General features: G+C 36.5%; 1 protein-coding gene across 2 annotated transcripts in view; it reads left to right on the forward strand.

Annotated features, from left to right (window-relative positions):
* The window catches only part of HOOK1 (hook microtubule tethering protein 1), a 64,002-nt gene extending 58,875 nt beyond the window's left edge, over positions 1-5,127 (forward strand). For both annotated transcript variants that reach the window (XM_007106142.3, XM_055084589.1), the window contains one exon: positions 546-5,127. In XM_007106142.3, coding sequence (XP_007106204.2) covers positions 546-716 — 171 coding nt within the window. In that variant the 3' untranslated portion in view covers positions 717-5,127. The remainder of the gene's footprint in view (positions 1-545) is intronic.
* Positions 5,128-17,744: the final 12,617 nt, after the last annotated feature.

Consider the following 17,744-nt stretch of genomic DNA (forward strand, 5'->3'; position numbering starts at 1 on the left):
TGATTCTCAAACTTTAGCATGCATCAGAGGACTTGTTAAAACGCAAACTATTGGACTTACCTGCAGAGCTTCTTATTCAGTAGGTCTGGGTAGAATCCACAGGTATAATTTGCACTTTTAAATTCCCAGTTGTGCAAACGTTAATCCAGGGACCACACTTCAAGAACCATTGATCTTAGGCTTTTCTCTTGTGCTGTGTCTGCTCATAATGGCTGGAGTAACGGCCCCAACACAAAGATTTGCCTTGGGACTTTTTTCTATTGTTATAATTAAGCTTAATTCTAGAGCATTATTTTAAGCTACTGTTTTTAACAATTTCAAATTTAATGGGCCAAAAGAGAGAAAAAGGGATTTATGCCTTTTTTTTTTCTCCTTTCTTACTGGCATTATCACGTGCAGTGTAGCTCCTGAACCCTTAATTTTTTCTATAACAATGAGGAAAACACCAGCTTTATAGAATTGCTTTGAGGATTAAATGACTTTGTATATGTGGAAAGCACTTTTCAAACTCCGCATAGTCATGTTATTTGTTTATTTTTGTTCAGAGTCTAGCATTCCAGAAGTTAGGGATGGAATCTAGACTCGTGCGTGGCAGTGGCGCTTACAAAGACACGGCGGCTTGTGCCCCTGCCCGGTCTTTCCTAGCACAGCAGCGGCACATCACCAGCACCAGAAGAAATCTCTCTGTTAAAGTTCCTGCTACCACATCTGATTAAACTGCAAAAGAACACATAAACAGAAGTGCCCTTAAAATATTTTGTATCTTTCAACTAACTACCAGGTTGGAAAAGAAGTGTATGATTCTGGATATCAGCTACTTTAAAATCAAAATGCATAAAATTAGTCTTGCCAGCTGATTTTGAAAACAGAATGTGGAATTAGCTATCTGGGGAAGCATGTGTGAATAATTGGAAGATATCATAAGGCAAAAAATCTCAAACATTTGTCTTTTGAGAGTATTATATTATTTCAAATTGACTTTGTATATTTTAGTTTAATGTTTTCAGTTGTACCAGTAGCTAATTTGCAATGTGTAATTGGTAATATGTAATCTAAAAATACATCTATTTTATTGTTTTGGTACATATAAAAATAGTTGTGAGGTAGGCACGTGGAGAACAAGAGTTATATTTTTTGACTTGACCTACACAAGGCGTTACCTCTGTCCTCTAATTCTGTCGCTGAATGGGTATATTTTATCATGTAATGGAAGATATAACATTTGGAAGATTGGACTATTAAAATGACTTCTCCATAGTAGAAGTGACTACTTGGCAATTTTGCAGATTTAGAAGAGGTCACAGTTCTCATATGTACCTACTATAAACTAAGGCTTCTGTACAGCATGGTTGAAATGTTAAGGGTATAGAAATGAACTGACTTTAAGAGATGACTTTCTGATGGGAAGCAAGCTAAAAAATATACTTCGTGTGAAATGCCCACACAATTTTAATGTAATTAATGAAGATTACAATTATTATTACTTTTAAGCATAAAATTATCAGGGTTTCTGCTAAAAAAAAAAAGATGCATTAGTAGTTTTGCCTCTTCACTGAAAAGAGATAGATAGTGAAGTAGAGCAACAATCTGGAATCAGTTTTATCTTGCTTACTAATTAAGGAATTTGTCTTGGGTTGAGTTTATGGTATTCAGTTCATTTCTGCCCAAAGCCCCTTTTTTCAAAGGCATTACTCTATTATTTTTGGTCATTTTTAAGAGTCACACTTTGGAATTTTAATTTAGTTGAGTTAAATCTGTGCTGTCCAATAATGTAGCCAAAAGTCACATTGGCAATTTAAATTAATTAAAATTAAAAATTCAGTTCTTTGGTTGCACTAGCCACATTTCAGATGCTCAATAGCCTTATGTGGCTAGTGGCTACAGTATTGGACAGTGCAGATATAAAATACTTTCATCATTGCAGAAACTTCTTGGACAGTGTAGTACGAAATCTTTTTATAATAATTTGGAAACACTCATTGAGGTTAGACCACAAAAATGAAGAAAAAAATGTTAGGACAATTTCAGATATGAAAAGTAATTGAATTATAACTAGTATCTTACATTCCTTATGGTTGAATACCTTATGTTGTGACATAATCTTCCAGTGCTATTCAGAACTACATACCTATGAGCATATGTCTAGACCACAGGTCAGCAAACTTTCTGTAAAGGGACAGATGGTCAATGTTTTAGTAAGTATTTTAGGTTTTGTGGGCCATTTGATCTATCGCAAGTACTCGACTCAGCTGTGAGTATAAAATCAGCAGCCATACACAATATGTAAATTAAATGGGTGTAGTTATATTTCAGTAAAACTTTGTTTGCAGAAACTGGCAGTAGGCCAGATTTGGCCCACAGGCTGTAGACATCTGTTCTAGATTTTATTCTTAGCTTTTTTTTTTTTTTTGCAAATATGAGTATTGTTCCATTTATAGTATTATTCATTTAGACACTTGGTTTTTAGATTCTATACCAATAAATGTTTTCTAATCACTGAAAATATAAGAATTTCATACTATATTTGGGTCTCTGAGATTAGGGAGCATCTGTCAGGATATTTTATCAGGGTTACTTTTGACTACCTCTTAGATTTTGGTGTTCTTTACTGGTGCAATTATATTGTTGGATTTCATTTTCCTGTATTATTGTAGTCTCTGCTTGCCTGTGACTTTTAGTAAAATGAAATAAGTCTTTGAATATATTTTAGCATGCTAATTAAAATTTTCTAAATATAATAGCATTTTGGTACATTTTGGTCAATGTAAGACAGACATCTTGCTCCTTTGGTGTTTACTACTTGCTTGTAATTGAGATTTCACAAGCTCTTCAAGCTCCCTTTTAATGAAATTTATTGTAAAACATCAATTTCAATAAATTAGTATTTTCACAGTTCAATTGCTTATAAATTTTCAATCATTATATTTGGAATTTCTGAAAAATTCATGCAATTTCTGAATAAGGATGTAAGGCTAGATTCTTTTTCCTAAATAGAGAAAAAGCAAATTTTGTGATTTATCACTTTTCTAGTTGGTAGAATTTAAAATGCTCAATATGTATTTATACTAATAAATTACTAATGTAATTTAAAGTTCTGTATTGTTGTGATTAATCATATGGAAATTCAGGAACTGATCAGAAGTGAGAGTCTTTTCCACATCTGGTTAATGTAGTGAGATTGACACCCTGTGGGTGGTAAAGCATTATAAATATTCATCTTGAACCATGATTTATACATGTCTGTGTTGTGAGGCTTGAATGCATATACCAGGGAAGAGAACTTCAGCATTTATCTCTCTGATAAGGAATTGAATGTCCCAGTGATTATAAAGTAAAACCACAGACCAATTTGGGAATGATCTTTAATTTTGAGTATTTGCTCTAAGATTAATAAATAATATTCCTTTACCTTTTTAAAATAAGTGTGTATACATATGACAATGTTGTTTATCCTCAGCTTAACTTAATGTATTGTGAAATATTTGAAGTTCACTCTATTTTTTTTTAATGAATAAGGCTGTTGAACTAATGATTTAATATAGATTAAGAATTAATTAATGTCTTGTCTAGAAACATTAAACTGAGTAGCCCTTACTCAGATGTCATCGTCTTTGATAACTGGAGTGCTCATTTGAATGTCAAATAATGCTTCTGCATCTATACCTGTTGCTGTATAGTGGCACATGTGGCCCAGTTGGTTGGCTTTTAGGCCACAGTACTATCTGTGTTAGGTTCTCTATATGTATATTTAATGAGAAACATTCCTATGTAAAAATGTGTGTATATGGTTGTATGCATACATTCTTGTTGTGAACTTGTACCTTGCAAAGAAGTAGTTTGGAAATTTGTAAAGCACAAACGTAAAAGGAAATCGTGTGCAGTTATTAAACTTGATGGAGCTTAAATGTAATTTTTAGTTTATAAAAGGTTCTTTCTATTTTCTATGGCAAAGACTTTGACACTTGAAAAATAGAAGCAATACTTGATTTATTTTTGTATTTAGTATATTATTTTAAATAAATGATTGTCCAATAACAATACTTGTCAAATGTTTTAAAGTAAATAAACTTTCTGATCCTGTCTGATATGATGAATTTTTAGTGGGTACAAGTGCACATTTATTTGTTGCTTTAAATAAAGGACTTAAATATTTAGATTGGTAAAGAAAAAGTAATTTCTAATTTTTTCATTGGTTTTTTTTTTTTTTTTTTTTGGTGAAAAGGTGTGTAAAAATGATTTTTTTGGTGTGCTCTTTTATGTCTCAAATTTTCATTATCATGGAATCCAGAATATTTCTGGGTTTTTTTTTTTTAGCAAAGACTGTGACTATATCCATTCTTTCTCCCCTTCTTCCTTTAGCAATAGAACCCCATACTTTAGCTTGTTAAATTTACCATGGGGGGGGCCGTTAGATTAACTACTTGCCAGATTCCCTTGTAACTAGGTGGGGCCATTTAACCAAGTTCTGGCCAAAGAGATGTGAATAGTAGTGATGTGTGCCTGTTAAAAGAATGGGCTCGCTTTCCCTAGCTCTTCCGCCTCCCCATCTGGAATGCCATGTGCCTGAGGGCAACCCTAGTGGAACAATAAGGAAGAAGGCACTTGGATCCTGAAGTCACCATTTAGTCATATCAGCTGTGGACTTCCAACCCAGATTTCTCTTAGTTAAGCAATTTTTAAAGCTGCTTTATTTGGAGGTTTCTTTCTTCCAGTACCCCATTTCCGAATCTTACACAGGTTTTGCAAAATGAGTCGTGAAGTTTTTAGAAAAGTGCAGGTGTTTCATTGTTCTTGGAACATGTCCTGGAAAGGTTTAATTCTGTTCATGTTAATGTATGCTCAATAAATATTCGTTTAATCACATGAAGGAAGTTAGTTAATGTGTCAGTTATGCAAAGATGATGGAGACAAAAGTGAAGTCCTATCTCACTCCAGGTAGATCAACATGATCCCAAAAGACCATGATTCTACTAATTTGACTTTCTGAACTGTACAATAAATGCTGGCCATACATTATTTTGTGACTAGTTCACTAAGAACAACCCAAAGTTCTAGACCTGCACTGACCAATGTGATGGCTGTTAGCCACATTGGTTATTAAAAGAAATTTAGATTTTATTTCCTCCTTCTAGCCACACATGGCTAGTGGCTATGATATTGGACAGTGCAGATTAAGAACATTTCTATCATCACAGAAAATTCTATGGGACAGCTCTACTCTAGATGTCTAGGTTAAATGTACACATTCTACAGCTCTCTGAAGTTCCAGATTATAGGGGATAACAAATGTAGTGAAGTGAAACTTTCAGGCATCACCCTGCACACAGTGACATGCTCAGGGATAGAGCTACAGTTGGATCCTTAATCTGGCTATGGTTTTGATGGTGATGTGCTCCATTCCCTTGCCCACCTGGGCTGCAGCAACTTGCTATCAATAAGTGGTTAAAAGTTGCAAGTTAGACCTCTTGCCTCTTGCTTCAACTCAAACGTTCCCCTCTTCCATAAATTCTTCTGGGATTTCTCAAAAAAGATGAGAAATCCATTTTTCTAAAACTTTCAAAGTCTTTGTCTTAGCGACCTTAATGTGAGCTACCTTTTGTTTTTTTAAATGTGTCTATCTCGCTACACTGTTTCTTGAGGTCACTGGCCTTATTTAGTTCATCTCTGCTTCCCTCACAACACTCAGCACAGTATCTTCTACACAGTTAGTAAATACGTACTAGCTGCACTAGAATTGCTGATGGACACAATGTTTTCTTTAGAAATCCAGTCTCAAGATGCTCTGAAGAGATCAGGGGGTGCATTGGAAGGAATATCTGAATAGGCAAAAGATCTTCCACCCCTAGACTCAATAAACTGCTTCACATGTATCAGTACTGAGAAAAATTCAGAAACTAGAAGGACTCCTACACACTGGGTGACTAAGAAAATACCCACATTGAAAAAGGTAGGAAATGCTGATACCCTCTCACCATAAACCCCACCCCAGCTATGTGCCATGCAATTGGCAAATGGGAGGAAACCCTCAACTACCTTCTTCAACCTGAGGAGTGAAGGCTTTGGGCCAAACATCTAGCATCACAATTTTTATGGCTGCTACCTGAAGGACTAGCTTCTAACTCACCCATCTGGAAGCTGATAGGTCCTGGCATTTGCTAGTTCCCTGGGACCTCAAGGAACTATGAGGCAGTTTTGAACTTGTACAAGCACTTGCCCAGCTCGTTCCCCTTGGCTAGGAGCTGCGTGAGCAGCCAATAAAGTTCACCTCCCAGCTGCTCCCTGGAAAGGGTTTGACTGCACATCTGGCAGTCTGACTTTTCCAGCTGCTGCCTGAGGATTTGCCTTCTAACTAGCCTGCATCTGGTAGATAATGGGGTAGGCAATTATTAGTCCTCTCAGAACTTAGGTGGGCATGTGGGCACTTCCTGTGGCTTTTCCCCTTAGCTCACTCCAGTGAAAAAGCCAAGCCTCCAGCTTCTCCCTGGAAGGAGTTGAACTACACAACAAGTCGTGATTTTTCCAGCTGCTATCGGAGGGTCTAACTTGCCTGTCTCTGGGAGGTGATGGGGCCCAGCCTGTACTTCTCCCCCAGGGTCTACAGAGAAAGCAACAATTTTTAATGTCCCTGCATGCTCTCCCCATGACTCCTCCTCCTCCTCCTCTCAGCTCACTCCAATAACACCCAGCTCTCAGCATCTCTTTAGAAAGGGTTAGACTGCATACTAGTGCTCTGACTTTTCCAGCTGCTGCCTGAGGGTCTGGCATCTAACTTGCCTGTCTCTGAGAGCTGACAGGACAGGCAATGACTAGTCTCTTGGGAGTTTGAACAGGTGTGCAGACACTTCCTGCAGCTCCTACCCTCAGCCTGCTACAGTGATAAAATCAAGCCCTCAGCTTCTCTCTAGAAGGAGGTGGACTTCACATCAAGCCCCCCACTTTCCAGCTGCTACCCAAGGGACTGGCTTCTAACCCACATGTCTATGAGACCTAACATGACCCAACATTTGCTAAGACCCTGGGGGCAACAGAGAGCAAAGCAGGCCATTCGAAAGGGTGGTTGGTCTGAATGAGGGTGTAGAAATTTGCCACAGTTCCTCTCCCAAGTTCATAGCAGAGCAAGTGAGTGATAAACTCCAGCTTCCAACTTCTCACTAAGGAGAGAAGGAATTGGTTTACTCATCTAGTGCCCCAACTTTTCTAGCTGTTATGTGAGCTACTGGCTTCTTTCTTGCCTTCTTGAGGCACTGAGGACTTGGCATACTTTATTCTCCTGGGGGACACTAAGAACAAAGATGGAAGTTTGGACAAGCACAGAGGTTTGAGTGGCACCCAGAATCTCTGGCCAGGATGATTGGTGAGGTTTATTTCCTATACTATGAGGCCAGTCCTTGAAGACAGAGAGAGGTGGGTGTTTTATCTAATGTGCAGAAACCAACATAGAGAGTCAAGGGAAATGAAGAAAGAAGGAAATATGTTCTGAATAAAAGAACAAGATAAGTCTCCAGAAACTGACCCTAATAAAATGGAGATTTGTGATTTTCCTGACAGAGAATTCAGAATAATGGTCATAAAGATGCTCACCTAGGTCAGGAGAGCAAAGCATGAACAAAGTGAGAAAGTCAACAGAGAGGAAATTTTTAAAAGTACCAAGCAGAAATCACAGAGCTGAAGAATACAATAACTGAACTGAAAAAAAATTTAAATGGGCTTCAGAACAGAATAGATCAAGCAGAAGAAAGCACTGAAAAACTAAAAGGCCATTGGCAATCAGAGGGGCCAAAAAAAAAAAAAAAACAAAGAAAGAAAGAGAGAAGATAGCTTAAAGGACTTATAGAATATTCATTATGAGAGTCCCAGGAGAAGAGAGAAAGGGTAAGAAAGTTTATTCAAAGAAATAATAGCTGAAAACTTCCCAAACCTAGGGAAAGAAATAGCCACCAAGGTCCCTGAAGCACAAATGACACCAAATAAAATGAAAAAGATACATTATAATCAAATTGTCAAAAGTTAAAGACAGAATTTTGAAACAGCAAGAGAAAGATGACTTGTTACATACAAGGGAATCCCTGTAAGACTCTAAGCAGATTTTTCATCAGAAATCTTGCTGTCTAGAAGGGAGTTGCATGATATATTCAAAATGCTGCAAAAAAACCACAAACCCTGCTAACCATGAATACTATACCTGATAAACCTATCCTTCAAAAATGAAGGGGAGAAAAATACTTTCTCAGTTAAAAGTTGAAGGATATTAAACAGCCACATAAGAGCATAAGAAATTATGAAACTCATTAGTAAAGGTAAATATACAGACAAAAACAGAATTCCATATTACTATTTCAGTGGTGGATAAATCATTTTTCATTCTATTAAAAAGTTGAAAGACAAAAGTATTAAAAATAACTAAAACTAAATCATGTTATTTGATACACAATATAAGTAGAAGTATACAGTGACATGACCATATAATGGGGAAGGAGAGATGAAAGTGTAGATTTGTTTGTAAGTGGAGTTGTTATCACCTTAAATAGACTGTTACAACTATATTTTATATAAGCCCCATGTTATCGACAACAACAAAGCACAAAGACAGTTGGAGAGAAAAAAAAGGACAAGAGAACTATAAGACAAATAAATCAGTTAACAAAATGGTAATAGGAAGTCCTTTTCTATAAATAATTATTTTAAATGTAAGTTGATTAAGCTTCCCAGTCAAAAGATATAGAGTGGATGAATGGATGAAAAACCAAGACTATGTGCTATCTACAAGAAAGAAGCGGACAGGCTGAAAAATGAAGGGATGTTAGAAATGTAATATATCCCTTTCTTACAGCAATTGAAAAAAAGCAGAAGTGGCTATACATATATCAAACAAAATGGACTTTAACTCAAAAAGTGTCTCTAGAGATAAAGAATGTCATCATGTAATGATAAAGAGTCAATTCAACAAGAAGATAGAACAATTGTTGGGTGCAATATATATATGCACCCAACAGGGCACCTAAGTACATAAAGGAAATACTGACAGATATGAAAGAGGAAATTGATAAAAATACAATAATAGTAGGAGACTTTAATAAGTCTCACTTTCAATAATGCACAGAACATCCAGAAAGCAAATCAATAAAGAAACAGCTGACTTGAACAATACTATAGACCAAATGGATCTAACCGATATGCACAGAACTTTCCACCCAACAGCAAGCACACATGCAACATTCTCCAAGATAGATCACGTTAGTTAACAAAACAAGTCTTAGTAAATTTAAGATCAAAGTCATACCAGCTATTTTTTTTACCACGATAGAATGAAACTAGAAATCAATAACATCAAGAAAATGGGAAAATTTACAAATATGTAGAAATTAAACAACATACTCTTGAACAACCATTGGATCAAATGGGAAATAAAAAGAGAATTTTAAAAATATCTCAAGATAAATTAAAATGAAAACACAATTAAACTATGGGATACAGCATAGCAGTACTAAGAGGGAAATTTATTGGAATAAATGCCTACATTAAAAAAAAAAAAAAATCTCAGGGAGAGCAGCCATGATGGCAGAGTAGAAGGACCCTGAGCTCACCTCCTCTCACCGACACACCAAAATCACAACTAACTGCAAAACAACCATTGATGAAAAAGACTGGAACCTACCAGAAAAGATCTTCTACAACTAAAGACATAAAGAAGCAACCACAATGAGATGGGTAGGAGGGGTGGACTCATGATATAATCAAATATCATACCCCCAGGTGGGCAACCTACAAACTGGAGAATAATTATATATAATAATATTATAATAATTAAATTATTATAATAATTATTATAGGGAATTCCCTGGTGGCACAGTGGTTGAGAATCAGTCTGCCAATGCAAGGGACACAGGTTCAATCCCTGGTCCAGGAAGATCCCACATGCCAGGGAGCAAATAAGCCCATGTGCCACAACTACTGAGCCTGTGCTCTAGAGCCCACAAGCCACAGATACTGAGCCCACGTACCACAACTACTGAAGCCCACCTGCCTAGAGCCCGGCTCCACAGCAAGAGACGCCACTGCAGTGAGGAGCCAACACACCACAATGAAGAGTAGCCCCTGCTCACTGCAACTAGAGAAAGCCCGCACAGAGCAACGAAGACACAACACAGCCAAAAATAAATAAATAAAATTAAATTTAAAAATAATAATTATTATAACACACAGGGTCTCATGCACACTAGGACCCAAGGAAAAAAGTGGTGATTCCATAAAAGACTAGGCCAGACTTATCTGCTAGTATTGGAGGATCTCCTGCAGAGGCGGGGGGTAGCTGGGGCTCATTGCAGGGACAAGAACACTGGCAGCAGTAGCTCTGGGGTGTACTCATTGGCGTGAGCCCTCTTGGAGGCTGCCATTTTCTCACCAACACCTGGCCTCACCCAACAGCCTATAGACTCTAGTGCTGGGACTCCTCAGCCAAAAAAATCAACAGGGCAGGAACACAGCCCCACCCATCAGCAGACAGGATGCTTAAAGTCTTCCTGAACACAGAGCTGCCTGATAAACATACCCCATACATGGCCCTGCCCACTAGAGGGACAAAACCCAGTTCCACACACCAGTGGGCAGGTACCAGACCCTCTCACCAGGAAGCTTGCACAAGCCTCTTAGACAGCATTGTCCACCAGGGGACAGACAGCAGAAGCAAGAACTACAACCCTGCAACCTGTGGAAGTGAAACCACAATCTCAGAAAGTTAGACAAAATGAGATGGCAGAGGAATATGTCGCATATGAAGGAAAAAGATAAAACCTCAGAAGAACACCTAAGTGAAGTAGAGGTAGGCAGTCTACCTGAAAAAGAATTCAGAGTAATGACAGTAAAGAGTATCCAAAATCTCAGAAAAATAATGGAGGCACAGAGTTAGAAGATACAGGAAATGTTTAAGAAAAGCTAGAAGAACTAAAGAACAAAAAAACAGAGATAAACAATACATTAGCTGAAATGGAAAATACACTAGAAGGAATTAATAGCAGAATAACTGAGGCAGAAGTTTGGATAAGTGACGAGGAAGACAGAATGGTGGAAATCACTGACACCGAACAGGATAAATAAAAAAGAATGAAAAGAAATGAAGACAGAACAGACAGCTGGGACAACATTAAATGTAACAACATTCGCATTATAGGGGTCCCAGAAGGAGAAGAGACAGAAAAATGACCTGAGAAAATATTGGAAGAGATAATAGATGAAAACTTACCTAACATGGGAAAGGAAACAGTCCCCCAATTCCAGGGAGCACAGAGAGTACCAGACAGGATATACCCAAGGAGGAAAGCACAAAGACACATAGTAATCAAATTGACAAAAATTAAGGACAAAGAAAACATTTTAAAAGCAACAAGGGGAAAGCAACAAATAACATACAAGGGAACTCCCTTAAGGTTATCAGCTGATTTCTCAGCAGACACTCTGCAGGCCAGAAGGGAGTGGCATGATATATTTAAACTGATGAAAATGAAAATCCTACAACCAAGAATACTCTACCCAGCAAGGCTCTCACTCAGATTCAACAGAGAAATCAAAAGCTTTAAGGTCAAGCAAAAGCTAAGAGAATTCAGTGCCACCAGACCAGCTATACAACAAATGCTAAAGGAACTTCTCTAGGTGGAAAAGAAAAGTCCATAACTAGAAACAAGAAAATTACAAATGGAAAATCTCACTGGTAAAGGCAAACATACAATAAATGTAGGAAGCAATCTGCACACAAATATGATATCAAAACCAGCAATTGTGAGAACAGGAGAGCACAAATGCAGGATATTGGAAATGCATTTGAAAGAACAAATGAAAAGAACAGCAAATTAAAACAATCTTGTTTATCTATATATTGCTATACCCAAACCATATAGTAACCACAAACCAGAAATCTACAATAGATATACACAGAAAAAAGAAAAAGGAATCCAACACAACACTAAAGTTAGTCGTCAAATCGCAAGAGAAGAAAACAAAAGAGGAAAGGAAGAAAAAAGACTTAGAAAAACAAACCTCAAAAAATTAACAAAATGGCAATGAGAACATACATATAGATATATACCTTAAACATAAATGGATCAAATGCTCTAACCAAAAGACACAGACTACCTGAATGGACACAAAAACAAGACCTGTATATATGCTGTCCACAAGAGACCCAATTCAGATCTAGGGACACATACAGACTGAAACTGAGGGGATGAAAAAAGGTATTCCATGCAATTGGAAATCAAAAGAAAGCTGTAGTAGCAATACTCATATCAGACAAAAATAGACTTTAAAATAAAGACTTACAAGAGACAAAGAAGGACACTATGTAATGGTCAAGGGACTGATCCAAGAAGAAGATATAACAATTGTAAACATATATGCACCCAACATAGGAGTACCTCACATCCATAAAAGGAGAAACTGACAGTAACACAATAATAGTGGGGGACTTTAACACCTCACTTCCATCAATTGACAGATCATCCAGACAGAGAATCAATAAGGAAACACAGGCCTTAAATTACACGTTAGACCAGATGCACTTAATTGATATTTATAGAGCAGTCCATCCAAAATCAGCAGAATACACATTCTTCAAGTGCACATGGAACATTCTTCAGAATGGATCACATTCTGGGCCCCAGAGCAGGCCTCAGTAATTTAAGAACATTGAAATCATATCAAGCATATTTCCTGACCACAATGCTATGAGATTAGAAATGAACTACAGAAAAAAAAATGTAAAAAAAAAAAAAACACAAACACGTGGAGGCCAAGCAATATGCTACTAAACAACCAATGGATCACTGAAGATATCAAAGATGAAATCACAAAATACCTAGAGACAAATGAAAACGAAAGGACAATGATCCAAAACCTGTGGGATGCAGCAAACACAGTTCTAAGAGGGAAGTTTATAGCAATACAATCTTATCTCAAGAAACAAGAAAAATCTCAAACACTTACACCCTAAATCAACTAGAGAAAGAAGAACAAATGAAACCCAAAGTTAGTAGAAGGAAAGAAATCATTAAGATCAGAGCAGAAATAAATGAAATAGAGACTAAGACAACAATAGAAAAGATCGATGAAACTAAAAGTTGGTTATTTGAAAAGATAAACAAAATTGATAAATCTTTAGCCAGACTCATCAAGAAAAAAACAAAGAGGACTCAAATCAATAACATTAGAAATGAAAAAGGGGAAGTTACAATGGACACCACAGAAATACAAACGATCATAAGAGACTACTAGGAAAAACTATATGCCGATAAAATGAACAACTTAGAAGTGGACAAATTCTTAGAAAGGTGTAATCTCCCAAGAATGAACCAGGACAAAATCTCCCAAGAATGAACCAGGAAGAAATAGAAAATATGAACAGACCAATTACCAGTACTGAAATTGAATGAGTAATTTAAATACTCCCAACAAACAAAAGTCCAGGACCACATGGCTTCACAGGTGAATTCTACCAAACATCTATCCTTCTGAAACTATTCCAAAAAATTGCAGAGGAAGGAACACTCCCAAACTCATTCTAGGATGCCACCATCACCCTGATACCAAAACCAGACAAAGATACACAAAAAAAGAAAATTATATGCCAATATCACTGATGAATAGATACAAAAATCCTCAACAAAATGCTAGCAAACGAAATCCAACAATACATTAAAAGGATCATACACTATGATCAAGTGGGATTTATCCCAGGGATACAAGGATTTTTCAATATCTCTAAATCAAACAGCGTGATACACCACATTAACAAATTAAAGAATAAAAACTATATGATCATCTCAATAGATGCAGAAAAAGCTTTCAATAACATTCAACATCCATTTATAATAAAAGTTCTCCAGATAGTGGCCATAGAGGGTACTTACATCAACATAATAAAGGCCACATATGACAAACCCACAGCTAACATCATACTCAATGGTGGAAAGCTGAAAACACATCCTCTATGATCAGGAACAAAACAAGGTTGCCCACCCTCACCACTTTTATTCAAAATAGTTTTGGAAGTCCTAGCCACGGCAATCAGAGAAGAAAAAGAAATAAAAGGAATCCAAATTGGAAAAGAAGGTAAACTGTCACTGTTTGCAGATGACATGATACTATACATAGAAAATCCTAAAGATGCTATCAGAACAGTACTAGAGCTCAACAATGAATTTGATAAAGTTGCAGGATACAAAGTTAATACACAGAAATCTGTTGCATTTCTATACACTAACAACAAAATAGAAGAAAAATAAATTAAGGAGACCATCCCATTTACCATCACATCAAAAGGAATAAAATACCTAGAAATAAACCTACCTAAGAAGACAAAAGACCTATACTCTGAAAACTATAAGACACTTATGAAAGAAATTGAAGATGACAAAAACAGATTTAAAGATATACCGTGTCCTTGCATTCAAAAGAATCAATATTGTTAAAAAGAACATACTAAACAAGGTAATCTACAGATTCAATGCAATCCCTATCAAAATAAAACTGGCATTTTTCACAGGTCCAGAATTTAAAAAAACCTTTTAATTCATTTGAGACACAAAAGACCCTGAATAGCCAAAATAAACTTGAGAAAGAAAAACGAAGCCGGAGGAATCAGCCTGCCCGACTTCAGACTATAAAGTTACAGAAATTGAAACAGTATGGTACTGGCACAAAACCAGACATATAGATCATTCCATATAGATGGAATAGGGTAGAATGCCCAGAAATAAACCCTCACACTTATGGTCTATTAATCTATGACAAAGGAGGCATGAATACACAATGGAGAAAAGACACCCACTTCAATAAATGGTGCTGGGAACATTCTCTAACACCATATACAAAAATGAACACCAAATGGTATAAAGGCCTAAATACAAGACTGGGTACTATAAAACTCCTGGAGGAAAACATAGGCAGGACACTCTTTGACATAAATTACAGCAATATTTTTTTGGATCCGTCTCCTAGAGTAATGGAAATTAAAAAAAACAAATGAGACTTAATTAAACATAAAAGCTTCTAAACAGCAAATTAAACCATAAACAAAATGAAAAGTCAACCTACAGAATGGGAGAAAATATTCGCAAACAATGCAATGGACAAAGGCTTAATTTCCAAAATATACAAATAGCTCACACAGCTTAATATCACAAAAACAAAAATCTCAATCAAACAATTGGCATAGGCCTTAAATAGTCATTTCTCTAAAGAAGACATAGAGATGGCCAACGGGGACATGAAAAGATGCTCAATATCACTATTACAGAAATGCAAATCAAAAGTTCAATGAGGTATCAACTCATACAAGTCAGAATGGCTATCATCAAAAAGGAATGAAATTGGGTCATTTGTAGAGATGTGGATGGACCTAGAGTCTGTCATACAGAGTGAAGTAAGTCAGAAAGGGAAAAAACAAATATCGTATATTAACACATATATGTGGAATCTAGAAAAATGATACAGATGAACCTCTTTGCAGGGCAGGAATATAGATGTACATGTAGAGAACGAACATGTGGACACAGGGGAGGAAGGGGAGGATGGGACAAACTGAGATTAGGATTGACATATATACACCACCATGTGTAAAATAGATAGCTAGTGGGAACCTGCTGTCTAGCACAGGGAGCTCAGCTCAGTGCTCTGTGATGACCTAGATGGGGGTGAGAGGGAGGTCCAAGAGAGAGGGGATATATGTATACACATAGCTGATTCACTTTGTTATACAGCAGAAACTAACACAACATTGTAAAGCAAGTATATTCCAACAACAAAAACTAAAGTTAAAAAAAGTCTATAAATAATAAGTGTTGGAGAAGGTGTGGAGAAAAAGGAATCCTCCTATACTGTTGCTGGGAATGTAAATTGGTGCTTCCACTATGGGGAACAGTATGGAGTTTCGCAAAAAACCTAAAAATACAATTACCATATGATCCAGCAATCCCACTCCTGGGCATATATTCAGACAAAACTATAATTTGAAAAGATATATGCACCCAAGTGTTCATAGCAGCACTACTTACAATAGCCAAGACATGAAAGCAACCTAAATGTCCACTGACAGATGAATGCACAAAGAAGATGTGATATACATATATATATATATATATATATATAATGGAACATTACTCAGCCATAAAAAGAATGAAATAATGCCATTTGCAGCAATACAGATGGAACTAGTGATTATCATATTGTGAAGTCAGAAAACAAATACCATATGATATCACTTATATGTGTAATCTAAAATATGATACAAATGAACTTACTTACAAAACAGAAATTGACTCACACACATAAAAAACAAACTTGTGGTTACCATAGGGGAAAGGGAGGAGGTATACATTAGGAATTAGGGATTAACATATACACAGTACTATATATAAGTTGATAAACTAGCATAATACAAAAGAAAATCATCAAACCATAAAAGGCAAAAGAAGAAGAAAGGATCAAATAAAAAATACAAAATCAACAGGAAAACAAGGTTTAAAATGGAAATAAATATATATCAATCAATAATTACCTTAAATATCAAGGAACTAAATACTCCAATCAAAAGACATAGAGTAGCAGATTTGATTAAAAAAAAACCAAGAGCTTACAATATGCTGCCTAAAAGAAACCCAATCAAGGGCAAAGGACACACATAGATTGAAAGTGAGGGGATGGAAAAAGATACTTCATGCAAACAGAAATGAAAAGAAAGCAGGGGTTGCAATACTCATATCAATCAAAATAGACTTTAAAACAAAGGCTATATGGGGGGGGAGGTCCAAAAGGGAGGGGATATATATATACATATAGCTGATTCACTTCACTGTACAGCAGAAACTAACACAACATTGTAAAGCAATTATACTCCAATTTAAAAAAAGGTTATAAAGAAAGATAAAGGAGGACACTAAATAATAATAAAAGTATCAATAAACGGAGAGGATATTACACTCATCAATATTATGCACCCACTATAGGTGCACCCAAATACTAACAGACATAAAGGGAGAAACTGACAGGAATACAATAATAGTAGGATATTTTAACACCCCACTCACATCAATGGACAGATCTGTGAGACAGAAAATCAATAAGGAAACAGAGATCCTAAATGACATAATAGAATAGTTAGACTTAATTGATATTTTCAGAAAATTACATTTAAAAAAAGCAGAATGTACATTCTTATCAAGTGCACATGGAACATTCTCTAGGATGCACCATATACTACAGCACAAATCAAGCCTCAACAAATTTAAGACTATAGAAATTATTTCAAGCATCTTTTCTGAGCACAATGGCATGACATTAGAAATCAACCATAGAAAAAAGAAACGAGAATAAACAATTACATAGAGACTAAACAACATGCTACTAAAAAACAAATGGGTCAATGATGAAATCAAAGAAGAAATTAGAAAATAGCTTGAAGCAACTGACAATGAAAACAGAACCACACAAAATCTACGGTATGCAACAAAAGCAGTTCCTAGAGGGAAGTTCATAGTGATACAGGCCTTCTTTAAGAAAAAAGTAAAATCTCAGGGGCTTCCCTGGTGGCGCAGTGGTTGCGTGTCCGCCTGCCGATGCAGGGGAACCGGGTTCGCGCCCCGGTCTGGGAGGATCCCACATGCCGCGGAGCGGCTGGGCCCGTGAGCCATGGCCGCTGAGCCTGCGCGTCCGGAGCCTGTGTTCCGCAACGGGAGAGGGCACAACAGAGGGAGGCC

Source organism: Physeter macrocephalus, chromosome 4 (assembly GCF_002837175.3).
Source record: "Physeter macrocephalus isolate SW-GA chromosome 4, ASM283717v5, whole genome shotgun sequence".
NCBI lineage: Eukaryota > Metazoa > Chordata > Mammalia > Artiodactyla > Physeteridae > Physeter > Physeter macrocephalus.